This window comes from Chelonia mydas, chromosome 10 (assembly GCF_015237465.2).
Source record: "Chelonia mydas isolate rCheMyd1 chromosome 10, rCheMyd1.pri.v2, whole genome shotgun sequence".
NCBI lineage: Eukaryota > Metazoa > Chordata > Testudines > Cheloniidae > Chelonia > Chelonia mydas.
In genome coordinates, this window is record NC_051250.2 from 60961782 (window position 1) to 60988841 (window position 27060).

General features: G+C 43.0%; 1 protein-coding gene across 2 annotated transcripts; it reads left to right on the forward strand.

The window, feature by feature from the left end:
• The first annotated feature begins 5405 nt into the window (after positions 1–5405).
• ARPP19 (cAMP regulated phosphoprotein 19) lies at positions 5406–26568 on the forward strand. 2 transcript variants are annotated; one of them, XM_037910298.2, is made up of 3 exons: positions 5406–5832; positions 14011–14133; positions 22776–26568. In XM_037910298.2, exons 1-3 carry the CDS (start codon positions 5788–5790, stop codon positions 22944–22946), a joined length of 339 nt encoding a protein of 112 aa, XP_037766226.1. In that variant the 5' UTR covers positions 5406–5787; the 3' UTR covers positions 22947–26568. The 2 variants fall into 2 exon arrangements, with proteins under 2 accessions (XP_037766226.1, XP_037766227.1); XM_037910299.2 differs by lacking the exon at positions 5406–5832 and adding an exon at positions 9265–9584.
• The last annotated feature ends 492 nt before the right edge of the window (positions 26569–27060 follow it).

Here is a 27060-nt window from a genome sequence, read left to right on the forward strand (position 1 = left end):
CTGTTTGAGGAGTCTGGTGGCACCTAAAAGACTAACAGATTTATTTGGGCATAAGCTTTCATGTGTAAAAAACCCACTTCTTCAAATGCATGGAGTGAAAATTACAGATACAGGCATAAAAATATATTGGCACATGAAGAGAAGGGAGTTACCTTACAAGTGGAGAACCAATGCTGAAGGCCAATTTAGTCAGGGTGGATGTGGTCCGCTCCCAATAATTGATGAGGAGATGTCAATACCAAGAGAGGGAAAATTGTTTTTGTAGTGAGCCAACTGCACCCAGTCCATATTCAAGCCCAAATTGATGGTGTTAAATTTGCAAATGAATCGTAGTTCTGCAGTTTCTCTTTGAAGTCTGTTTTTGAAGTTTTTTTGGTTGAAGAATGGCTACTTTAAAATCTGTTATTGAGTGCCTAGGGAGATTGAAGTGTTCTCTTACTGGGTTTTGTACGTTACTATTCCTGATGTCTGATTTGTTTCCATTTATCCTTTTACATAGAGACTGTCTGGTTTGGCCAATGTACATGGCAGAGGGGCATTGCTGGCACATGATGGCATATATCACATTAGTAGATGTGCAGGTGAATGAGCCTTTGATGGTGTCGCTAGAGTAGATACGGAGACAGAGAAGGGATTGGTTCCTGGGTTAGTGTTTCTGTGGTTGAAACTGCAAGAGGATTTTAAAGGTGAAGGCAAAGGGAAACAAATTGGGCTTATGCTCTTAGGATGAAGGCTTGGGTATCTTTTTATATTTTTTTTACATCAGAAATTCTGATACTGTCTAGCTTGAAAAATTCTGATGATTGACAGAACTATGAAATTATTACTTCAAGAGCAAAGACAATGAAAGTAGAGATAGAACAGACATTTTAGTCAGATTGTTACAATGTTCTGGAGAAAGAAAGACTTTAAGTCTGCCAGTGAGCTGAAGTGTAAGACACATCCAGAGACCTCCCCGCAAAAACAGGAATGACCAAATCTGAGATTCCTGGTTTTTTGAAGGTAAAAAACAAGCAGAACAACAATTAACAACCAAACATCACAAACCTTCCACGCCTTCTTTAAAATGCCATACCTTGCAGACTGATGATAATCCCAACAGAGCTGGAAACACTGTAGAGGGCATCTCCATTCTCCCATCAAGCCTGTGTGGCTAGAGGGTGGAAGACTCATACCATATAAGCTCCAAAAAGGTCAGAACTTACTTTTATTTCTGGAAATATAAATTAGTTTTCCAGAAAGCAGATTCACTCTCAAAGGTATTATGTTAATGCTTACAGGGGTCTAGCTAGCTCTGGCTGTTGCTAATGAGCTATAGAGCCTTTCACTTGTAAGTTTCCAGTTTGAATCCTACCCAGCTCAGCAGGGATTAAAAACTGATCCTCCTATCTAATACATTTGATACCTCCTTTATGAGATGACGAGTTTGGTTAATCTCAGTTCCAGCTCCCACATCACAAACTCATCACTGCGCTGTGGGACAGTTCTTGCTCTTTCTTTAGTTGCACAGTGCCCAGCAGAATATAGCTCTGATCTTAGTTAGGTCCTTCAGCAAGACCTCTTATCCTAGCAGCCACAATAGCCATGCTAACTATAAATTTGTCAGAGTTGGCAAGGGAAGTTGGGGAAACACCAAAAAGATGATTGAATCTTTTTTTTAAAAAAACTCCCTATTTTAATAAAAGTGCTTCTTTCAGCCTCTCTTTTCCACTACTCTCAAGATGTATGCAATGCTTTCTGTGCCACAGTACACAAACATCTTAGCTCACTCCATGTGCTCTAGGCTAATAACTAGCACATGTGTTAGCAAAAATAAAAATACACAATAATCAATCATGGTCTATGGAAAGTATATATGTTTACAACATAATCAGTGTTACAGCAGCATTTACTGTGGTGGTCTCTCTCTGGTAGTCCATCCTGATTTTTAGAAGAAGGGTGTGACCTGTAGAAATTGAACCATACCAATTAACCTGACCAGAGGCCTCGTCTCTTGGTGAGACCTGTTGTCACTGCAGGCAAAGTGCTAGAATTAGCGCGGCAGAAGAGTCTGTCCTATATCGGGGCCTCTCCTTTTGTCCCTCCAGGCCCACGAACATGATACAGTTCTGGCGTGACCTAGAATCCTACTTTTGATGTCTCTGACTGAAAGAATATTTCCAACACACCTCTGAACAACACACTAACCCACAGAATCCTTCCTACCAACACTACAAAAAGAAGGATTCTGCGTGGACCTCCTGAAGGTCGAAACAACAGACTGGACTTCTACATAGAGTGCTTTCGTCGATGTGCACGGGCTGAAATAGGGGAAAAGCAGCATCACTTGCCCCATAACCTCAGCTGTGCTGAACACAACGCCATCAACAGCCTCAGGAACAACTCTGACATCATAATCAGAAAGGCTGACAAAGGAGGTGCTGTCGTCATCATGAATAAGCTAGGCAGCTCTCTAACTCCACATTCTACAGGCCATTATCCTCTGATCCCACTGAGGAGTACCAAAAGAAACTACACTATCTGCTCAAGAAACTCCCTGAAAAAGCACAGGAACAGCTCTGTGCAGACACATGCCTAGAACCCTGACCAGGGGTATTTTATTTGCTTCCCAAGGTCCATAAACCTGGGAATCCTGGATGCCCCATCATCTCAGGCATTGGCACCCTGACAGCAGGATTGGCTGGCTATGTGGACTCTCTCCTCAGGCCCTACCCTACCAGCACTCCCAGCTATCTTCGAGACACCTCTGACTTCCTGAGGAAACTACAATCCATCAGTGATCTTCCAGAAAACACCCTCGTGGACACTATGGATGTAGAAGCCCTCTACACCAACATTCCACACAAAGATGGACTACAAGCTATCAGGAACAGTATCCCCGATAATGTCACAGCAAACGTGGTGGCTGACCTTTGTGACTTTGTCCTCACCCATAACTATTTCACATTTGGAGACAATATATACCTTCAAGTCAGCGGCACTGCTATGGGTACCCACTTGGCCCCACAGCATGCCAACATTTTTATGGCTGACTTAGAACAACGCTTCCTTAGCTCTCGTCCCCTAACACCTCTACTCTACTTGTGCTACATTGATGACATCTTCATCATCTGGACCCATGGAAAAGAAGCCCTTGAGGAATTCCACCATGATTTCAACAATTTCCATCCCACCATCAACCTCACCCTAGACCAATCCACACAAGCGGTCCATTTCCTGGACACTACTGTGCTAATAAGTGATGGTCACATAAACACCACCCTATACCGGAAACCTATTGACCGCTATACTTACCTACGTGCCTCCAGCTTCCATCCAGGACACACCACACGATGCATTGTCTACAGCCAAGCTCTGCGATACAACCGCATTTGCTCCAATCCCTCAGACAGAGACAAATACCTACAAGAGCTCTATCAAGCATTCTTAAAACTACAATACCCACCTGCTGAAGTGAAAAAACAGATTGACAGAGGCAGAAGAGTACCCAGAAGTCACCTACTACAGGACAGGCCCAACAAAGAAAATAACAGAATGCCACTAGCTGTCACCTTCAGCCCCCAACTAAAACCTCTCCAGCGCATCATCAAAGATTTACAACCTATCCTGAAAAATGATCCCTCACTCTCACAGATCTTGGGAGACAAACCAGTTCTCGCTTACAGACAGCCCCCCAACATGAAGCAAATACTCACCAGCAACCACACAACAAAAACACTAACCCAGGAACCTATCTTTGCAACAAAGCCTGATGCCAACTCTGTCCACATATTTATTCAAGTGACACCATCATAGGACCTAATCACATTAGGGGCTCGTTCACCTACACATCTACCAATGTGATATATGCCATCATGTGCCAGCAATGCCCCTCTGCCATGTACATTGGCCAAACCAGACAGTCTCTACACAAAAGAATAAATGGACACAAATCTGACATCAGGAATCATAACATTCAAAAACCAGTAGGAGAATACTTCAACCTCTCTGGCCACTCAGTAAAAGATTTAAGGGTGGCAATTTTGCAACAGAAAAGCTTCAAAAACAGACTCCAATGAGAAACTGCTGAGCTTGAATTAATATGCAAACTAGATACCATTAACTTGGGTTTGAATAGAGACTGGGAGTGGCTGGGTCATTACACATATTGAAAAGGAGTACTTGTGGCACCTTAGAGACTAACCAGTTTATTTGAGCATGAGCTTTCGTGAGCTACAGCTCACTTCATCGGATGCATCCGATGAAGTGAGCTGTAGCTCACGAAAGCTCATGCTCAAATAAACTGGTTAGTCTCTAAGGTGCCACAAGTACTCCTTTTCTTTTTACGAATACAGACTAACACGGCTGTTACTCTGAAACCTACACATATTGAATCTATTTCCTTAAGTATCCTCACACCTTCTTGTCAACTGTCTAAATGGGCCATCTTGATTATCACTACAAAAGTTTTTTTCTCCTGCTGATAATAGCTCATCTTAACTAATTAGCCTCTCACAGTTTGTATGGTTTCAGAGTAACAGCCGTGTTAGTCTGTATTCGCAAAAAGAAAAGGAGTACTTGTGGCACCTTAGAGACTAACCAATGTATTGTATGGTAACTTCCAACTTATCTGTAAGTATGTCTGTATGTGTATATGTATATATCTTACTATACGTTCCATTCTATGCATCTGATGAAGTGGGCTGTAGCCCACAAAAGCTTATGCTCTAATAAATTTGTTAGTCTCTAAGATGCCACAAGTACTCCTGTTCTTTTTTAGGATTAGGATGACCATACATCCCATTTTGGCTGAGACAGTCCATTTTTAAGCCTATCCTGGCCGACCTGCATTTTTTTTGCAAAAGTGGGGGGCAGGCTACGCTAGGGGAGCAGCAACGCCAGCCACCTGGATGGGTGGCGAGGAAGAGGCAGGGCTCGGGCCAGCGAGGTGGGTTAGCCCCGTGTGAGGGGAAGAAGGGGAGCAGGGCATGGGCCAGCCACATGTATTTGGGATGGGGGGGCAGGGCTTGGGCAAGCAGTATGGTTCTTGACCAATGAGAACTGCAGAACTGGCACTTGGGTCAGGGGCAGCGCGCAGAGCTTCCCTGGATGTCCATGTGCCTAGAGGCCACAGGGACCTGGCAGCCACTTGCAGGAGCCGCATGGAGCCAGGGTAGGCAGGTAGCCCGTCTTAGTCCTGGGCCCCCACTACACTGCCAACCGGACTTTTAACAGCCTGGTCAGCAGTGCCGACTAAAGCTACCAGGATCCCTTTTTGACCGGGTGTTCTGGTTGAAAACCAGATGCCTGGCAACCCTAGCAAGTGGCTCAAGCCAGCCCCATGCACTGTCCCCTTTTCCCTTTGGGAAATATGGTCACCCTAGCTAGGATGCAGTTTTAATGCAGGTCCCCCTTGCTCTCTCCTCTTGAAATGGCGTAATCACAGAGTAGTAGCCACCCTAAGGCTAGAATAGGCCAAAACAAAAGACTATACTACAACTCCCGCTTTTCATCTGCAGAGGGAAGCGGATATGACGTTGAAAAAGCGGAAGTCGAGGAAGAGAGATGCGGAAGTTGGAAAGTTCTTTTCTGCTTATTCGCTCTCTCCCAAGCCGGCTGAGTTGCTGGGGAGCGTAAGAGCGGAGGAAGTCTGATCCCGCCAGCTCGCCGTCGTAAGAGTGGCGGCCATCTTGTGCGGGAGGCGATCGGTGCGCGGTCCGGTGGTGGTGGTAGCAGCGAAGGACTGAGGCGGCTGCGCTTCCCCACTCCCTGCCGTCTCCTTCTCTAGCAGCAGCTGCTGGGGGTGCTATGTCCGCCGAGAGCCCGGAGCCTGCCTCGGCCGAGGAGCAGAAGGTGGGCGGCTGGGTCGTGCCTCCTCAGGGCACGTGGGGGAGGGCGGCCACTCTCTCCTGAGCTGTGTTGGTTCCGGCCGCCGTCGGGGCCCGGGGCAGGGTCGGCTGCGTCCAGCCTGGCCCAGCAGCGTGCTCCGTCTCTGGCGGCTGACGGTCCCCTCTCCCGGCCTGCGGGGGCGGCTGGTTCTACCCGGGGCGCGGTGCCCCAGGCCTGAGCTGCTCTTCGGCTCTGCCCGCGCGGAGGCCCCGCTTTGCTGCTGGCCAGGGTCTTGGGGAGCCCCCCAAGCGCGGTGGCCGCTGCCGCGGAGCAGGCCGGGTTCGCTGCGGGAATGGGATTGTCTCAGGATGGCGCCTTGCCGCCGCCGAGCCTGGCTGGGGAGGCGCCTCGGGAGCGGGTGTACGCGAGCTCACGGCTTGGGGGTGGCTTCCCCGCAGGAAGGGTGGGATGGCGCGCGGCCCCCTGTCCCGGCTCCCGCAGTGAAGCGCTGCGGCCCACTGCAGGATCAGGAAGCTTTTACCCGTGCTGAGCTCTGTCCCGGGGGGGGGTGTTGCTGGCTGCGGACAGCTGGGATGTGTGACTGTGCGCGGAGCAGGTTGCAGGCCCTGGGCTCCATACCTTAACATGGCTGAGCGGTGAAAAACACTAAGATATTGACCTTTGCACATTGTTTCACGGGGGAAGTTTTAGTCTCCTGGCTAATAAACCATTAATATGCCTGGGGCTGCGGGGAATGATCACTTTTCCTCTCCTTATTACTCCAGGGCCTTTCCCTTTCCCCCAGCTAGTCCCTGTAGTCGTCTGTATGCTAGGGATCTGAGGTCTTCATGTGAAGCCTTAGTGGAAGGAAACTCTCCACCATTTTATCAGCATTGTAATTTCTGAATGGCTCAAGGAGCAGCAGGCTACTTGAGAGTCTCTCTTAGCTTTTCCCAGAGGCCACAAAGAATGGAGAGCATCCAAAACAAAACTGCTATACGTACTTATGATCTGTCGTCACTGCAAATGGCCACTTTAAAAGAAATCATTGGCCAGTTTTAAAACATTACTTCTGTTACTTACAGCAGCTTGGAGTTTGAAAACTGGAATCTAGCTTCCCTCGTTTTATGCTGTTTTTACTTTTTTTCTTGATTTGGACTACAAAAAGTCTCCCTTCTTTTAGGGTTTGTATTATTGCTTATGGTCTGCATTGCAAACACTAAATGTTTTTTTTTTTAAGTCTTCCTAATTGTACTTAAGTTATGGAATCACTTCTGTTGCGCTGAAGTGCTGTAACTTTTTACCCCAAACAGTCTAAACTTAGGTGATAGCCTTAAGAGAGTAAACCAAATATATGTCTACATTAGCACTTTTGTTGGTATAACTTATATCACTTAGGAGTGTGGAAAAAACACACTGCATAGGGACATTAGTTACACTGACAGAAGTGTCTGTGTGGACAGCCCTATTTTGTCAGGGGACATTCTCCCACCGACATAGCTACTGCCGCTCATTGGGGGTGGTTTAATTTTGCCAACGGCATAGAGCAGCTACCTGGGAGGCCTTTCAGTGGCACAGCTGCATCTGTACAGCTTTGCCACTGTAAGCTCTCGCGTGTAGACATGACCTAAAGCTCTGCCGTCATCCACCCATTTTCTTGTGTCTGACCTGAACTAGCTGTACAGGCAGAAAGGGTTTGGGGCTAAAGTTGACTGATTGAAATGTTTTAATGAAGACCTTACCAGTTCACACTTCCTACAACAAGTTCAATTTTCTATGTTCAATAGCTTAACGTTCTTAAGTTTGGAAAACATTTGTGGAAAAACTATTGACGGGACAGCGTTCGTACCCAAAATGTGGTAAAAATATTTCGGACTATGCATCGCTATCAGAATAGCTATGTATACTTGAGTATTCTTAATACTAAATTATGCAACAATATAGCTTATGTGATTTCTTTTGTAGTGTTCTAGTTCAAGCAATTGACTCAGGCTGCAAACTTTACGATATTAACTAAATATCAATATGAAGTCTTCAAAGTTTAAACACTTAGTGGAGATTTTTTTTTGGAACCAGACACTGTATCACTGTTCTGGTGCTGTAGTTCCACTGTGAAATTGATTTGAAACAGACCCAATCTAGTTTAATAGTCCAAGTCAAAGAAATTTAAAAGAACAAACTCTGAATTATAAAAACAGAATTTGAATTTGATTTGCATCCTGTTAGGATGTTGTTTGTGTAATTCTTACAAAGTTGTATTAATGGAATTAAAAACATTTAATAAACTGCATACTAGATTTTATTGACTGGTAGTTTAATTTATGCACCCTCAAGTTATTTCATTTGGGAGCTGGGAACATCTTGCTCTGCCCTCTTCCCAATTGTCAACTAATAGTAAATTAACAACAGCTTTTTCAGGGTTACTTGCTTTAAAATCCATGCATTTTGTCACATCTTTGATGTTCAGTCTCTCACTGATTTTATGTGCCAAGAACAAATACAGGAACCCAGTGACAAGACAGGAAAGCAGTTGGCATAGTCACCACCAGTATTTCCACAGGGCAAATCAAATGTTGTCTTTTGTAGCAGGAAATGAGAAATATTGCCTGAAAGATTTAGCAACGTTTTGCCTGGGAAAATGTCACTGTTCTCATAAAATAATATTTTGATAATCCAGTGTAGAACTGTAGTACCTCTGTATTACTTACTAAAGTTATGCACCCAGAGAAAAAATTCCTAAAAGCTCTGGAAGCACAGAAATAAACCCTGATTCAGTAAACGCTTATAACTGAAACTCGGACAACTCTTTAGATTATAAACTTTTTATTTTGCAACACTATCTTCTGTGAAAATCTGACTTTCAAATAACTCTTGTATTTGGATACAGTCCGATAATGAATCTGAACTGGGCAGGGATTAAATCATCAGAAGTTTTTCTAGTTGAAAGAGAGATGTTTTGGAAACCTTTACTGTATGCTTGTTAGAGTAGAGGAATAAAAAATGTTAAATAAGGGATAAAAATAAATTGAAACTTCAGTTACAGCCGAACTAGATTTTTCTTGTCTTTGGTGTAAAATTTACGGGGTTGGGGGAAGAAAGCGGTGCCCTGTAACAAAATACCTGTCATTTGCCAAAGAATGATAATGGACTTTGTCAGTTCATTTTGTCTAGCCTTAGAGCTTCATATGTCCAAGAATCCTCTCCTGAGAAGCTGCAGTTTACTCCTGTTTGAATATCTGCTTTTGCCACAGCAGTTTATCTTGGATTTAATTTATTGGTCTTCAGATTCTTATTTTTGTAAAATCTCCCTTTGGAGCACTCTCCTTGATGTTTTGTTCTGGTATTCCTGTTGAGCGGACTATAGTTTGAGAAGAATTGATAGTCACATCTTTGGGTCATAAAATTTATTAGAAGAAACTGTACATCTACATATTTAGATTTTTTTTGTCCTTGTAGGGAAAAGGAAGCTGTGCATTCTCATCTCTGCTCCAAAATTTGGTTGACTGAGACCTTGTCTACACTACAGGGAAAAGTCGATCTAAGCTACGTCGACTTGACTTACACTATTCACGTAACTCAAATTGCATAGCTTAGATCTACTTACCGCGGGGTCCACAATATGCGATGTCGACAGGAGACGCTGTACTGTTGACTCCCTTTACTCTTCTCAATCCAGTGGAGTACAGGAGTTGATGGGGAGCAATCTGTGGTCGATTTAGCAGGTCTTCACTAGATCCGCCAAATTGACCGCTGATGCATCACCCGTCGATCCTCTGGTAAGTGTAGACCAGCCGTGACAGTGCATTGTATGTCAGCCATCTTGGTTTGTCCTACTTAATGAAGTGTTGCAGAATTAATTCCTTTAGAGCGTTTGCATGCTTCCTTATGGCTGCCTAATACAGAAATCTGTCAGTTGTACATGGCCTTCCTCCAAATAAATTGTCAAACATCTGTCTGGATTTTGCTTTTTGTAACGTGTCTAGAGAATGTATCCTTTTCCAGAATTCACTAATGCCATTGATGTATGGGTCTCCATTGTTCTAATCAGTAGTAGACAACCATATTCTGCATCCTGTTCAGGTATTAATACACTTAATTAGTTTTGCCACAATAGCATAAATGCAAATTCTATACGTTTTTTGACTTCATGGTAATGTGCTGGCTTGTCAACATGTAAACTAGCACAAGCTGAGTTTCCTTTAAGAGACAGCAAGACAGTGTATTTATGTAAGTTGTTGGATGTTGACCCTCATTTATTAATGTCATTAGATGGAGATATTTGTGTGCATATTGTCTTAAATGTCATATTTGTCTTAAATGTTCTGTCTTTTCTGGCTCTAAGTTGAGTAAAGGTGTTGTGTGAGGGTCACATTTACCAAACATCAACAATCTATAGCTATAATAACCAGGACTTACGAGCTATTAGCTGTCAGAGCTTGTCAGAACTTGCATGGAAGACTTCCTGGGAAAACACATGGTTTTGTACAAAGTGATGATATTGTGTTCAATTGGGTGTCACACTTCTCTCTGTCTATGCACACGCAGTGACCCAGTGTGATAGGAGTCACTTGTCATGCTGTCTGGAGTGGCTCACTACTGTTAGTTCCAATCTTAAGTCAGACTGTCAGAAAACAGGGCAGGCACCCCAAATTGGTGGTATATTCTGTAATTAGATTTCATCAAGCCAGTAACAAATGTGAACTCCTGAATCACTATATCAGTATTACCATGTCACACACAGTCCCCTTAGCATTTCCAGCCCATCTTGCCACCCAGACAAACTGAAGTTTGTGCTAATGGTCACATAAACCAAAAATCATACCACATCAGGTTTCTCCCAGTCCCAAACGACCAGTCGCTTGCCCCCGCATCAATTCATACTCTGAATCTCACACCAAAGATAACGCTGTCAGCCAGTTCTCTAATAGCTAGTAAACCTTTAGTTAGTTTAAGAAAAAGAAATGAGTTTTTGAGAGGTTAAAGCAGTTAAAATACATTAACGTGTGAGTCAAAGTTTGTAAGTCCAAAATGATAGCAGAGATGCAGTAATCTGCCAGTGTCCCAAAATCTTTTCAGGGCTACCCAGAATAACTCTGGGGATCTCCATCTTTGTGTTCAGTTGTTCTACCCTGTTAGAATCTAAACAGTTCAGAGATAAAGGATCTTCCTTTGAATCAGAACTTATAGCTTCTTCTCCATACAGCAATCTGATGATTGTTTTACTCACATAATGGCCAATTGCTTTGAATTAGCATTTCCACTTACAGGGATATTACTCCTGGGAGAATTCTCTGTCCCCTCCAAAAATTTTTTGCACACAGTATTTTAAAATTCTGCAAATTTTGTTAAAAATAACATGACATAATCACATCAGATTCAATTATTTTGGTAATTTATTTCAAAATACTAGCTGAAAGGTATGTCTGTGACAATACAGACACACAAAGAATTTCCCCAGGAGTAGAGTGTTAAAGAAATCCCTGTGACAACACAGTTCCTATTTCTCTGCCTTCTCTCCCCCCCCCCCCCCCCCCCCCGTTACCCCCCCAGCCGAGCCCAGGTGGGAGGCCAGACACCCACAACCTCTCCCACCAGAGATCAGTTGCGGGGCCCTCCTGGCCCAGATACCTGCAACTCCTTCACCCCCCCCCCCCCCCCCCCCCGAGCCCAGCCAGAGGGGCCCCCTAGCCCAGATACCCACCCCCTCTCCCCCAGGGTCCAGCTACAGGGCCCCCCCTTGCCCAACACCTGCACCCTCCCCCCAAAGATCTCAATTGTGGGCTCCCCCAGCCCAGACACCCACCCCCATACCCCTCAGAGCCCAGGGATCCAGAGGGAGAAACAGCCTGATGCTCAATTCCAGGCTTGTGTGGAGTTTCCTGTGTGCTGCCACCTCGTTCCCTCCGGGCATGCTGGGAACTGCAGCTGCCGGTAACCCTGTAGCTCCCTCGGTCCCCTGCAGCAGTGTCTTCTATGTGTGAAGTGGGCTCTGCCGGGTCAAGTGGTCCCTAGTGGCGGTCAGCAGCACTGCAGCCCATTTCTGTGGGGGAAAGGAAGTTCTGTGCACACAACATTAATTTCTGCAATGCGCAGTGGTGCAGTATTCCCCCAAGAGTAGGAACTACATAATGCGAATGCCTGCTGTTACATTATAATAGGAATAGATAAGTGAAAACAATACAAGTAACGTTCCATTAGTTTTCGTTAAGTTCTAACACCTGAATATACTTCATTAACATATACTTTGATCTATGGTTATTTAATTACCAGGCATGTATAATGTAAATGTAATGTAATAGTAAGCAACAGGATATAGATAGGCAAAAACAATACAATTAACATCTCCTTTGATCTCTGTTAACTCACAAGAAAATTGCCTTGAATATATACTACTACATTTAACTTCTTTGATATTCACACACAAGTGAATTGGCCTATGGCTCTAGCCTGAGCTGATCTGTCAGCGTCACAGCACTGTTGTTGGAAGTGATCTTTATATGTGAAAATATATCTTGATCAGTACAACCTCTAAATGAGATGCCATTTACGGTTCAATGCAACTTCGTGGGACTGTTAAAACTAGACAAAACAAAAAAATGTACCGGCAGGTACAACATTGTTTTGGCAGAGAGGTGGGTTAGATGACTTGATAGGTCTTCCATATCTATTTACCAACTGGCTGCTTTCTTGTTCATTAATGTATTGAAATAGACTGGTGCTCCTGCATGGTGAGCTCATGCTGTCATTGAATTTTCTGTGAAGATTCCAAAGTCCTTCCTCACAAGATCATGCAAATTCAGAGCCCATCAGTATGTGAGGAAGTTCAGTCTTTTTGCACAAACTTATACAAACTGAATTTCATGTAATTGTGTGATCTAGTTCTCCACTATTTTTAAGTTGGGAGTGTCTCACAATTCTCTACCGTTGAGTTGTGTCTGGACAGAAAAATATTGCATGTGGTAAATCCTCAGGTGTTCCAAAGAGGTAACAAGGGGAAGTATGATACCAGGGAGAGGCGTTAATTATGGCAACGTTCAAAGACGAGCTGGATGCAGTTGGGTGACTATCTCAATGAGAGTTCTCATCCCTTTACTTCTTGTCCAGAAGTCTTGCCGTGTCTTCATTTTCACAAGAGGAGCATTTAGCCAGCCTTGCGGATTAAAAGCAGTAGCAACCAGCATAAATCAAAAGGGCCTCCCCCAAAATTTGCCACAATTGAGTACCAGAAGCAGTCTAGGCTTGGCCTCTGCATTGGAAAGTAACATCAACATAACAGTATTGAATAGAAGAAAATACTTGTTTCTGAAAATTATTTGTCTGATGATGATTTCATGTGTATGGAAGATATGCACATGCTCTTTCATATATACATATAATACGAGCAGATAACCAAAGTAGAGGGTGATGCTAAAAAACAAGAGGCTGCAAATTCTTGTCTGTTGAGTAGACATCTTTAAAATGTTGATTCACTTGATGTGTTGTACACATGAGTCTGTTCCAGCGATGCGATGGACATTACTCAATCTTAAACTTGTACTGTATCAGCCTGTGGAAATCTGTTAGAACGTATATCAAACTACTTATAGATTCATTAGTGTTCCATAAAAGGCCAGTATCTATAAATGTGCTATAATTTCCTGACTATAATGGCAGGCAAGGATTCAGAGCTGTACTATTCTGATATTTGTATGCAGTGTGGGGTGATACTAATACTCCATAGCTATAGTACAGTCATGAAACAGGAGTCTTGTCACAAACTAACATCTACACAGATCTTTTCTTGTGTAGCTTTATGTACGATGCAGCAGGGATACTTGGAAAAGGTCCCACTGGCACTTGTATAGATTTCAAAAGTTTTTGTACCACCAGTTTTAGATTGAGAAATTAAGCTTGCTCTATGAAATTAGATATATTGGCTGATACAGTGTTATCAGCTATTTGTAAAATTGGAGTCCTGCGAGATACAGCAGGAATCTCTTTTTTGCCTTGTATATTTAATTTTAAGATGGGAGGGGGACACACTCTATAGTTGCTGCAATCAAAGCTCTTGGAAAAATGCTGAACAGTGTCTAGTCAAATCCTCTCTAATAGTTTGTGGCATCAGATGGCTAACATAGATCAGTGTGCTATTGAATTGCTCAGTGGGGGAGTTGTGGCACAGGTGTTTATAGAAATAATTTTTTTTAATTGCATATGTTTCAGGAAATGGAAGATAAGGTGATCAGTCCAGAAAAAGTTGAAGAAGCAAAGTTGAAAGCAAGATATCCTCATCTAGGCCAAAAGCCTGGGGGTTCAGATTTCTTGAGGAAGAGGCTTCAGAAAGGAGTGAGTTCTGTTTTATAAATTGATCGATACAAGTCACTTACATGGAAAAGTAAATGTGGAATGCTTGTTGCTGTGACTTTTTCCCCCCACTATACTGATGCAGATAATGCATACATTGCTGCGAAGGTTTTTTTGTTGAGCCAGAGAGTAATGCTCTGGAAAAAGCCATGAAGTGTTCAGAATCCTTTAATGTTATTTTTTTGAAGTCAGTAACTTTTTACACTATAGCAGTGTAACTTTGCCTCAGGGTCACAACTGAGGATGCCAAATTCAGGATGAACTGCTGAAAAAATAGGGCAGATACACCCCAAGATTGGTGGCTAATCTCCCATCGGATATACCAAACCAGCAACAAAGTAAACGTCTGTTTCACCACACTGGCTAACAAGAAGTCATAAAAACAGTTTCCTTGGGCATCCCAGTCCTTGTATTGCCACCGAAAACACTGGATTTAGAGATGAGTGGTTCTTTACAACCAGTCTCATCAAATAAAAGGTTCTTCTGATCCCAAAGGACTAGCTACACACCCAGGTCAATGGATAACTCAGATCTTACCCCAAAATCATGCTGATGCCAATCCTTTAGTATCTAAAGGTTTATTTATAAAAAGAAAGAAAGAAAGGTGAGCATTCAAATTGGTTAAAGGAATTAAATACATACAGTAATTGCAAAGTTCTTGGTTCAGGCTTGTAGCAGTGATGGAATAAAGTCTCTGGCTGCATCCAAATCATTGTAAGGTCCTCAGTCCATTCGTTAGAATGCTCCAATTAGGATAAGTTCATAGTCCAAAGGCTTGGGCAGGAAAGAGGCTGGAGCGTGATAGAGGCAAAATGGAGGGATTTCTAGGGCCTTTTATATCCTCTGCCATGTGGAGGGAAACTCATTGTTTTTTTAAAAAAAAAAAAAAAAAAAAAAAGCAAACCTCAGCACAGCTAGTGGAAAATTACAGATAAAATGTGAGTTTGGAGTCACGTGGGCAAGTCACATGTCCCTGCCCAATTTTGCTCTGTCATTTTAGGAAGCCATTACCTATACTCCGGACAGCATGTTTACAGGATAGTCCACTCAGTGTAGATGGGCATCTCCCATGGTCCATTGTAAGTTAAGTGTCTTTTGATGGGCCACTCAATTTGAATAGACCCTCCAAGATGTGCTGCCTAACTGCCTTGTTGGTTATCCCAGGAGAAAACATTTGAAACACAGGTATAGAGCCAATACTCATAACTTAAAATACAAAAATGATACATGCATACAGACAGCATAATCATAATCAGCAAATCATAACCTTTTCATAGACACCTCACTTGACAATCTTTGTACAAGATTTGTTGCAAATGTATAACAGTGGTTGCAACAATGATCTATATCAGTGGTTTTCAAACTGTGGGTCGCGATCCAGAACTGGGTCGCGGACTGGAAGGGACTGGGTTGCGGAAGCTCTGGTCAGCACCACCAACCGGGCCGTTAAAAGTCCTGTTGGTGGTGCTGCCCAGATAAGGCAGGCTAGTCCCTACATTTTCCGACACGCACTGTGCCCCCAAAAGCAGCCAGCAGCAGTTCCAGCTCCTAGGTGGTGGGCGGGGGCACGGGGCTCCATGCACTGCCCCCGCCCCGAGTACCTGCTCTGCACTCCCATTGGCTGGGAACTAGTCAATGGGAGCTGGAGGGGATGGTGCTTGAGGGCGAGAGCTGAGCAGAGTTGCTTGCGCGCCTCCGCCTAAGAGCTGGACCTGCATCTGCTGCTGGCTGCTTCCGGGGTGCAGCGCAGTCCACAGTGCCAGGCCAGGCGGGAAGCCTGCCTCTGCAACCCAGCTGCGCCGTTGACCGGGAGCCGCTGAGGTAAGCCTGTGCCCCAAACTCCGGCCTCAGCCCTGAACCCCCCCCCAAACCCAGAGCCCCTTCCTGCACCCCAAACCCCACCCCAGAGCCTGCACCCCCAGCCCAGAGCCCTGACCCCCTCCCGCACCCCAGCCCTGAGCCCCCCCAGACCTGGAGCTCCTCCTGCACCCCAGAACTCTCATCCCTGGCCCCACCCCAGAGTCTGCACCCGGAGCCCTGACCCCCTCCTGCATCCCAACCCCCTGCCACAGCCCTGAGCCCTCCCCAAACCTGGAGCCGCTCCAGCATCCAAACCTCTCATCCCTGGTCCCACTCCAGAGCACACACCCCAACCACCAGTCCAGAGCCCCCTCCCACACCCTGAACCCCTCATTCCCAGCCGCAGCCCTCACCCCAACCCTCTGCCCCAGCTCTGAGCCCCTCCCATACCCCAGACCCTTCATCCCCAGGTGCGTTGGGTCACGGGCATCAACAATTTTCTTCAACTGGGTCGCCAGGAAAAAAGTTTGAAAACCACTGATCTATATGGTCCTATTTTAATCAGCTAGCGTCACAAATGGTAAAAGCCACGGGAAATTATGTTTGTTCAGAGATCATGCCTGCAAAACAAACACTAACAATCTGGCTCTGTAACTGAATACAGCTTCAATGACTCATCCAACCTTTTTGAGAACACTAAATTCAAAAGGTGGCCCCTTGTTGTCTAACAGTACTTCCATAAAATCAGCCGTCATTCCACTGTAGTAAACATTTAGGGCCAGAACCTGGTCCCTGCTACAGCTGCTTTGCACTGCTCTTATACCATCCCTCCTGTTTTAGGATTGCCAAAATTAGTGGCCGCTCTTAAAAAATATTCACCCATCTTCCTAGTAACTACATGAAGGCCGTAATGTTTCACTGAAATTTGTGCCAATGTACTGTAGACATCACAGGTATTGTAGTCATAAATTTATATCCCAGCCTGGAGAGCACTGATCTAATGGATTGAGTAGCATGGAATGAGTCAGCAGTTTTGTTCTGTTCCAAACTCAGCCAGTGATTTTTGTTTTTTACACTGGGCAAGTGTCTCATCTATTTTATGCTTTCATTTACCCATCTGTAAACCGTTCAGTATGTTTGCATGAAAGGCACTATGTAAAGTGTCCTCTGTGATTAGATGAGCAGTCATGGTAGGCCAGGTGTTGTGCAAGCTTCTGCAACCTCTGCCAGTACATGCACCTCCAGATCTATAGCATCCTAGCTTTTACTGTTTGTTGTGCAGCTCAGATGGGAGGGGCATATGAAAGTGAAGTCAAGCCATCTTTAATCCCCCACCTACCAGCCAATGCAAAGTTATGTTGGCAGTTAATGGCTCCCCAAAATTGGTGGGAGGTAGAAGCTGTGACATAGTGGGGATTTTCCCTTATGTTGTATGTGAGCCTTACTGTTTTGCATGAATGCTGTGCGTGCCTCAGTTTCCCTGTGTATTGCACCAATGTCTAGGTGGTGGGAATAAGGGTGTGTGACTTTTGTGGGGGCTGCTCCAGCTGCCTGCACGGATGCTATGGCTGCCCCTTTGTAACCTGAGACCCAGGAGGGGGATGCGACCAGATGACACTTGGCCCGGGAAGCGAGACAAAGGCCAGAGGAGGAGCAACGGGCAGGGCAGGGACCAGGCAGCTCGAAGCGAGTCAGTCTCGGCTGGCTTGGGGTGCAGGGGGAGGACCAGAGCCATAGGTCTGGGCTCCCTTTCCCCCCCCAAGATGGACTTGGTTGAAAGTCACTGATTTCTGTGCTAACAAGTTCTGTCCTATGCTGTGTTCCTGTCAACTAATAAACCTTCTGTTTTACCGGCTGGCGGAGAGTCACATCTGACTGCGGAGTTAGGTTGCAGGGCCCTCTGGCTTCCCCAGGAGCCCCGCACGGGCGGACTCGCTGCGGGAAGCACATGGTATGGAAGGGGATGCTGAATTCTCCAAGGTCAGATCCAGGAAGGGTCTAAGATGTCTCAGCTTCTTGTCCTGGAGACAGTATGCTCAGAGAGAGGACGCATGCTCCCCCAGAGTCCTGGCTGGCTTCATATGGAGTAGTTCTAGAGCATCGCCCTCGTGACTCCATGACAGCAGCTTCCTGAACATGTCCTTTTTACTGTACCCTGAGCTGGAACACAGCTGCTACACAGGTCCTTTGCCACGTGAGTGGACTTCTCAGGTAGCAGTTAAGATTGCTTTTTGCTGCTTTGCTGTTGGAGCAGCACAGATCAGCCAGAGTGGGGTCAGGATCTTGCCCAGTAGATGAAGCCAGTGTAAATGCGGCGGAATTGGGAACAGTTAACCACATTATTATAGGGACTCCTCGTTGTTTTCACATTATTATAGTTCATCTGTGCAATCCATAGATGGAAGGTAAGTACAGAGAGGTGTGCTCCTGGATTATCCTCACAGAATCTGAGTTGTTTGGGGCTTTTTGTGTGATCGTTAGAGTACAATTAACATGTTCATTCACTTATGCTCAGAGAAAACATTTGTCTTTAAGCAGAATATCTAAATATGTGCTCATGTATCTCTTGAACTATTCACTACGGTTAAATATAATGTTGCAGTACGAAGGACATTGTGGTCTACATGCTTTTGCTGGTATAGTTTATTTCACTGGTATATGATATACCGGCAAAAAGGCTGCACTAGGAGGGTTTTCCAGTTAACTTCAAAGTGTAGACCTGGCCTAAGGCTCTCGGGAAAACACAGATTTGGTGACTTTAATGGATTGGCAATCCAAAGTCAGGATGCAAATTGTGCCCCCTGTCACCAGCCCTTCCCGGTTAATTCAGGGGCTGTTAGCTCAGGCACTGTATATTGCAGCTGCTATCGTACTTAATGGAGAGCCATTCAGGGCTTCACAGGTTGAAACCAGTACCTTAAACTTCTCTTAGAAATGAGTCAGTAGTTAATACAGAACACTGAGAGTGTATGTAATGTGCTCTCTGTATTAAACACTTAACTAGTGTGTTACATGTTCTACAGTATTTAAGTTCCAACTGACTTGAATTTATAAACCTATAAATAGGGTAATCCGTTCCAGAGGTGATATGGAATATGGAGGAATACTTTCTCCATTACTAGAAGCTTAATTTTAAGTCTGATTTTTGGCCTCCTTGTATAACCTAAAAATAGTCACATAAGCCTCAAAACTGGCAAATCTGGGGCTGAAGTAGAGAATGTCCTTTACAATATAAAGGATTGAATGGGACAGCAGGTTCCTGAATTATGTTTGACACTTTGCAACAAAAAATAAAGCTAGAAAAAGATGAAAAGTTTAGTTTACTAAACACTATTAGCTGAGACCTAGTGGGTAGCAGTAAAATTTGGTTTGCCTGCTCCAGCCACTATAAAATTAGGTCTCAAGTTATGGTTTAAATATCAAAATTGTAAATCTCTAGCTTTTTCTTTGCAGAGTCTTCAAAATGTAACCTGACTGAGAAAAGGGGTTGACATTGCAGATTCTCTCCACTCCCAACTGTCTGTTTTATAAGTAAAACAAAGACCAATCTTAAACAGCCAATTAAATTTGGGAACAACAATCTTGTTATGTATTGACATTTCTGGTAGACTTGAACCATCTACATGTCTCACTTTTAAAGGGACACTAACCACTTAAAACACACTTCTGAATTTTAATTGTCAGATTTGTTTTATTTACCGTTTTATTTTACTGGCTTTTTTTTCAGTATTCTCTGCGTTAGACAGTGTTCTGTGTGTAGCGGGTTTCATTGTATAATCACTTCCCTTCTTTGTTCATTATTTCTTTTAATATGCAGCGTGGGAAGACACTTAAATTGAATTGTCTTTGGAAATAAAGCAAAATTTTTGTTAGTAATTAGATTTTGGAGGGCGGGGCACATGTTCACATTCCCACAATCATTGTTAGCCCATTGATACAGGGGGATAAAATATGGCACTGCATATTATGATTTCTGTTCATGTGGCACAGTGGCTCAGTTTTGAAGCAATTGTTTCTACAGTGTGCCACAAGTCTTCAGGAGGCAGTTTTCCTCTATGTCCAGTTTGCTTTCTCTCTGACACCGCTTTTGTTTGGCCAAAAAACAAAGAGCACTGTCCCTTCCATAAGCATAGTAAACTCTACACTGTCGTTTTCTGTTACAGAAATGTAAGAGCAAAAACTAATATTATGGGGGGAATCGTAGGCACACTTAGGGCTAGATTTACAAAGGGATTTAGGAGCCCTAGTGGAATTCACAACCCTGAATTAGATGCTCGGACTTCCTACAATGGATGGGGAGAGTTCAGTGTCTAAGAATGGGAATAGCACAAACCACCACACTGAATGGGGAGCTGCCTAAGCCAGCCAGTAGGAAATGCCAAGGAAATGGTATGGCCTAAGCTCCACAGAGAGAGTTACGTGCGTAAGTCTGGACTGGAGGGAGGCAGCCAGCTCCACTTGGGATGTGCAGCCATGATCTCTCTCCTTGAGTTAGCTGGTGTGTGTGGTGGGGATTTTTTCTTTTTCTTTTTTTTTTCTTTCTTTTTTTTTTTTTGTAAGAAACGCAGTAGCAAGAGGCAGCATCCCTGTTTTCACCTTTGGTTAGGGTGTGTGGGAGACCTGGGCTCAATTTCCCCCTCTGCCTGATGTAGAGAAGGGATTTGAACTTGGGTCTCTTACTTCTCAGGTGAGTGTCCCGTGGTTAGTTGGGGGGGGGGGGGGTTCTCAGTGTGTCCTGTTGGAGCTGTTCCACTAATATATATATAATTATCCATTGTGCCAATGAGAGTGACTCTGTAGTCCAGTTAGGGCACAGGAGTGAGAGGTGGGAAATCCCTGTTCATATCCCTTCTCCACATCAGTTAGAGGAGGAGGAGGAGGAATGAAACCTTGGGTTTTCTATATCCCAGGTGAGTGTCCTAACCACTGAACTGAAGGTTATAAGGGGCTGCTGCCACTCTACTCTCCAGTCGTTTTGTGTGGATTTAGGTGTGCTCCGAGCATGCCTACTGGATTAGCCCCTAAAGGCAAGAGTGGCAGCAGAATGCCTGGTTTCTGAATCACACTAGGGCTTATGTTCTGAACTACTGTGAAGTGTCAGGACTTAGACTGTTGTGTACATGCTCAGCTGCTGAAATTTTGGCACCTACAAGGTAGAACAGCTGAGTGGTGGTCCCAGTGGTGACCAAATGTGGAATATAAGTGCCTAAGTCAATTTCTGGATCCAGCCCTTACAGTTAAAGTTGCATAACTGTTGTCATTCTAACTCATTTTCAGTTGCTGTTTGAAACTTTTGCTTCTGGACAGAAAACTCTGAAGGAATTCTCTTTGGCAAGTTAGAAGCAAAGCAGATCAGCTAGCTTATGTGTGAAGGCTATGACAAAAGATCTTTTTATTTGGGGTTGGGGAGTTTCGGAAAAGGTCAATAGATTTCCCTCTGGCTGAAATGTTATGGGGTTAGAAGGTACAACTTGGTGTTGGCATAGTCCTCATGAAAAAGTGTTTTCATTTTCAAGCCTTTTCATTGTTTTGGTTGAAAGTAGGTGGTTTGACCAAATGGGCCTTTAAAAACTCAGAGCATGCTCAATAATTTTGTTTGTTTGTTTTTTTTCCTAAGATCATAATTAAGGCTATGATTTGGTCGTGGCAGTCACGAATCCTGTGACTTTACGAGACCTCCGTGACTTCTTCGGCTTCAGCTGTCAGCGGCTGAAGCCAGGGCTGGAGGTGGGACTGTGTGCCCCTGCCCTGCAGCTGCGGCTGGAACCCAGACCATGTCCTGCCCTGCCTCGCAGCTGGGGCTGGAGCCAGGGCCATGTGCCCCTGCCCCACGGCTTCCCAGGGCCATCTCTCTCTCATTCCCCCCCCCCCCCCCCCCCATGGCTGTGGCCGGGGCTGTGCGTCTATGGCGGGGGTTAGACTGTGTGCCCCTGCCCCACAACTGCAGCCAGCTCCAGAGCCAGGGCTCCATGTCTCCCCTGTGGCCACAGTCCCTGGAGGCAGGTGGGACTCAGCCTGTCAGTCCCCCCCATGGAACGCCAGCTGTCATTCCTCCCTACTTCCTCACTCTGCCCCTGAGTTATTTCTAGTAAAGTCACTGGCTCCCATTAATTTTTGTTTGTTTGCCTGTGACCTATCTGTGGCTTCTACTAAAAATAACGGTGACAAAATCTTAACCATGGTACGTGCAGCTCAGGAAGGACTTCGTGAATGTGTCCGTAACTAATTTAGCTGTATAATGTGAAGTCTAGTTAAATATGCTGGGTGTGTGTTGTTTTTGTTTTTGTTTTTGTTTTTTAAATTTATTTAAAGGTAGCACAGCTCTGGGGTTCCTGGAGCAGGCTCTCTATCCTTTGAACTTTCTAAGATATTTTGGTTGTTGAGGTACATGATTCTGAGTTCACTTAGCACACCAAGCTTTTCAGGTCCTGGGTTGAAGTCCTTGAGAGTGAATGAAGCCTCCTGTTCTTTTGAAAACTATGGTCAGTAGCAAAGTGCTTATATGAAACAGGACAGATCTATGGTTACATGTGAAATCTTAACATCAGCGTTTCTTCACCTGCCATGCTTAACTCTGCAGTCTTAATGTTCTCAACTTACTGTTTTATTTTGGAGTGTTTAATAAAGCTACTGTGCCCCAAATGGGGTAGAAAATAGTTTTGTTTTTTAACTCTTCTTTCTTCTCCTTTTTAAGAGCACTGCTTTAAACTTCCCACTCAGTTATCTATTTCTGAAGTTTTAAATGGTCTTTGATTCAATAACTGATGTAATTTCATTTATGTATTGGATAAACTTTTCAAGTCTTAAATATTTTTGTCTTCTAGCAAAAATACTTTGATTCTGGGGATTACAACATGGCTAAAGCAAAAATGAAGAACAAGCAACTCCCTACCGCAGCTCCTGACAAGACAGAAGTGACTGGTGATCACATTCCCACTCCACAGGATCTTCCTCAGCGGAAACCATCTCTTGTTGCCAGCAAGCTGGCTGGCTGACTAGAATGGCTGAACTGCATGAATCTTCTCATTCCTGTTTTCTCCTGAATAGTTATTCCTCACTTTTTTTTCTCTTCTCCCCCTACCCCCCTACACTAAGTCATTGAGACTGACAGCTTTGCAGGTAGTGGTAGCGTGTGCTGCTATTGTATGGGAGTACTGTTGAGAGTAAAATGTGTAGTACTTGGTCTAGTTGAGAACAATGCACTGATAAAAAGGACAGATTTGGTTAGAGCAATGTAAAGTAATCTACTTGAAAATGTACATATTGCCTATTTCCTAGTGTAGGACTGGTTTCAGCAAGTGACATAGCAAGTTTTACAATTTTTAATGTTTCTGCTTTCCTTATTTCTCCTCAATTGCAGCATAGTATGTTTGTATTTAATATAACTACCTGTTGTGTTGCTTTTTCTTCTGTGTTTGATTTCTGCTTTGTTCTCTAAAATAGAGGTTTAGACCACAAGTTGCTAGGAGGTAAAGCATGTATAAAAACAAAATTGGGGCTTTGAATGAATTTGTGTATCTGCTCTTGAACTTGAATGGCCTTAAACCTGTCTCAGCTTTAACAATAGACTTTTACTTGGGCAATATTTGCCCATTCTCATGTAACTCTTGTGAACCTAGTACTTATTTACAACTGCCTGTTGAAGCTGGTATTCTTTTCAGTTCTGTAGTGTAGAACACTTTTGTTGAAGATGTGAATGAAGTGTGCATGTGCATAGACTGTTGAATTCACTCTTGTGCCATTTTTGTAAATACAATAGTTTTGCACAACCTTTTGCAATTGTCTATTAATTTTACATTTTAAAAAGCAGAATGTGCCAACCAGAAGCACAAGTGATTCTGTACCTTTGAAAGTCTCAGCCTGAAATTATGTGCTCAGAATCTTGCTGCTGAACGTAACAAACTTGTGTACCCAGAATTCATGAAACACTTAACATAGACACTTGATTGAGTTGGTCTTAACCCTATGCTTTTGAAGCTGTATTTTTTGTGTGTGTAACAACCTCCAATGTTCATATATGGTAATCTGAATTATGTACCTATGGGCATTCAAAGGCAGGTGCCCATTATGTTCAGTATCTTTTAAATCTATAGCTTTTAAAGTTGAAATGCTTTGTGGGATATTTGGAATATAGAGAAATAAATGTATGAAAACGTATACTGTCCTTGAGGGTTCCCCAGATGACAGCCTTCAAAACTACTAGGGGTTACTAAGAAATTGGACAGGCATTAATGCATTTGGAATATTTAACATTTTTAATTGAAAGGATATGAAATCTTGTTTTGCTGAACGCTTAAGGTGATGTTATAATATATAGACTTATTGTTGGGACATCTTAGTTCTTTGTGTTGCACAACAAACCCTAACTGGTTTTGATCAACACCAAGAATAGGAACTTATATTATACACTGTGATCTACTGATTAACACAAGATGTGTCTATTGATAGATAATGTTGTAGTTTGTCATTTCAGTAAATAAAGATAAATTTCACTTTCTGTGTAGACAGTGCAGGTCATATGGGGACCTAAATTGCTAGATACAGCAGGTAACACTTGGAAGCTACCAAAATATAAATGTAATTACATCATATCGGAAAGCTAGCTGAGCATGGGCACAATATGAATCAGAACTTGCTCTTTTAGCTGGATCACGTATTAGTTAATGTAGTGCTTGCTCTATAATGCTTATTACAAACCAATTAACAAAAAGGCTGTAAGTTCCCCTTTTGAAAAGAGGAGTTCAGAATTTTTCCTCCCTCCCCCCCCCAAAAAATCACCTCTCCAAGAAGGCAAGAGTCTTGGATAGCTTGCTTTTGTCATTCACTTCTTCAAGGAAAACTGCAACACAATTCCTTTGTGTAAACCCAGCCCAATCACAAGCATGCATGAAAGAATATTCTAATTACAATGTGCATTTAAAAAATCTTCTGTATTGTAATCATCCAAAAAAAAAAAAAACTTGTGGGGGAAATGACCATTGAAGAAAAATTAGACTAATCTTTCTTCTTTTCAGTGGCCCATCCCAAAGACTGACTAAAAGGTCAGAAAACAAACAAGGAAAAACTTAGTTAAGCTTAACTCAGACCTATTTGACCATGCACTGTGGCCAAAGGGCCTGATCGTTTCCATAGGCACTGAGCACCTGCAGCTCTCATTGACTTCACCCATTTTGAAAATTCTGGTCTCTTTTCATAAAAGATGTAGTGGTAGATATGTTAATTATGTGTATGGTAGGTTTAGATGATTTAAGGGTATTGGTACAGGATTAATTTGCATAATCTTGTCAGTTTGACCCTCCCCCATTGGAGTCAAAGGAGGACACTCATCCCAGAGAATTTCGAAATCTCAAAGAAGTCTGTTCCTTTTTACATGTCTTTCATAGGTCTTTTTGCTTGTAATTCATGCTAATTACAGTCCACTTTTTCCTTACTTCCATTAAGATTATAACAAATTTGTGAATATTTTTCATGGGAACCAGACTGAATAAACAGTAAAATTGATACCCTGTTTCCATAAGTAAAAAGTTAATCTGGGAAAGGAGAACTGTCTTATCAAATCATAAGTGTATACCACAATAGCAAGGAAATACAGATATATATAGAGAGAGAGAAAAGTAAACTGCTTTTTATAGCTGTCTGTCCTAATGTGAAAATCCTTCCTTATTTTTGTATGTATGACTGAAAGCAAATGAAAAATTAGGCCTACTGATAGGATTTAAGATTTGGTCTGAAACAAGATTCTAACAATTGAAAGTGACTCAGTGTGCATTGTCGGTGATGCTACACTGTAATTCACCAGGTGAGTTGTCTTGATATTTAAGGAGGTAAAAATGGCTTAAATTTAACATTCCATTCAGTCAGCTATAATTCACTATTTTGTACCACTGATTAGACACCAAATGCTTGTTGTCCATTCAGTGGCTTGCAGTTCTTAAAGTTGTAACAAATGCCATTATAGATGATTCATGAGAAATATATATTTGAAGTACTGTTTTACTAACCAGGGAATGACTGATTGTGAGCCTTAACCTCGTCTGATAAACCTCAGCAGCAGGCACAGCTAGTTTGATTATATATACATTAATTAAGACTTAATGATGAAGCCCAATAATCGCTTCACAGTAGATCAAACTTGACTGCTAATGTACACCTACCTTCATCTTACTCTAGCAAGATAACTAAGCTATCCAAACTTGTGTATATAATGTATAATATGAGTTTTACCATTTGATAAATAACCTTTTTCAGAGATCTATCTGCACTGTAGCCTGGTAGTCCCTTTCTTATCTTGCCTTTAAGGATAGGCAGTGATTAGCTAGTAGTACTCATGTAGGTTTATTATACAGTATCAAGTAGCATCAACATTTTATTCAAAATAGTTGCAAGTGGATTAATTAACAGCTTCAAAGATATGTCCCCAAACCTAATAGCACTGAAGGCTTCTTTCATTGTTCATGGTACTGTAGGACAGTGTTTGTGCAAAGGCCCCAGAAGTGCTGTTTTGTTGGACATATTCTTTACACCCACTCAAGAAGTTAAGGTGATGAAATGTCAATTGCTTCTTACAAACATACACGTTGTATAGTATACATAATAAATTGATCTACTTAGTTTTTATTGTGATGTGCAAATTTGTCTTGTCTTTACCATGGTCTCCAAACCATATTGCATATCTTAATCTTTATGACGAATTTCTAGAACCCAAATCTTGCTCTTCTGTATCACTAAAAGTATGACTGGACCTCAATTTCTAGTATGTTGGACTACAGAACTACTTTAATGTAACCATGTTTATATATCAGCGCTTATTTGTCTAACAGGCAATTAAAACTTACTGTTTGAAAATTTTAACTCCTTAACAAATGCTTGTTTCAATGCCTTGCATTTTTGAGCGAAGGTGATTTCTGTGAGAATTAACTTTGCATCTAGAAGATAGCACTGCAATAGATAGTAACCTTACCTCAAAACTTGGCCCTTAGCGCCCAAATTTTGATATCCAAAGTTTTACCAGTAACTTGAAATAGGAAAAGACCAATCCGGTAAGCCGAAACCATGTTTTAATGTGTCTTCCTTTTGGAAGGCTTTCAGAATATTTGCAAAAGGCAGGCT

What these genes read in the sequence shown, in the direction of transcription:
- ARPP19 (XM_037910298.2), top strand. Translation starts at nt 5,788, where the DNA reads ATGTCCGCCGAGAGCCCGGAGCCTGCCTCGGCCGAGGAGCAGAAG. An exon ending in CCTCGGCCGAGGAGCAGAAG is followed by an intron (nt 5,833 to 14,010) that starts GTGGGCGGCTGG and finishes CATATGTTTCAG; the next exon opens with GAAATGGAAGATAAGGTGAT. An exon ending in GGAAGAGGCTTCAGAAAGGA is followed by an intron (nt 14,134 to 22,775) that starts GTGAGTTCTGTT and finishes TTTGTCTTCTAG; the next exon opens with CAAAAATACTTTGATTCTGG.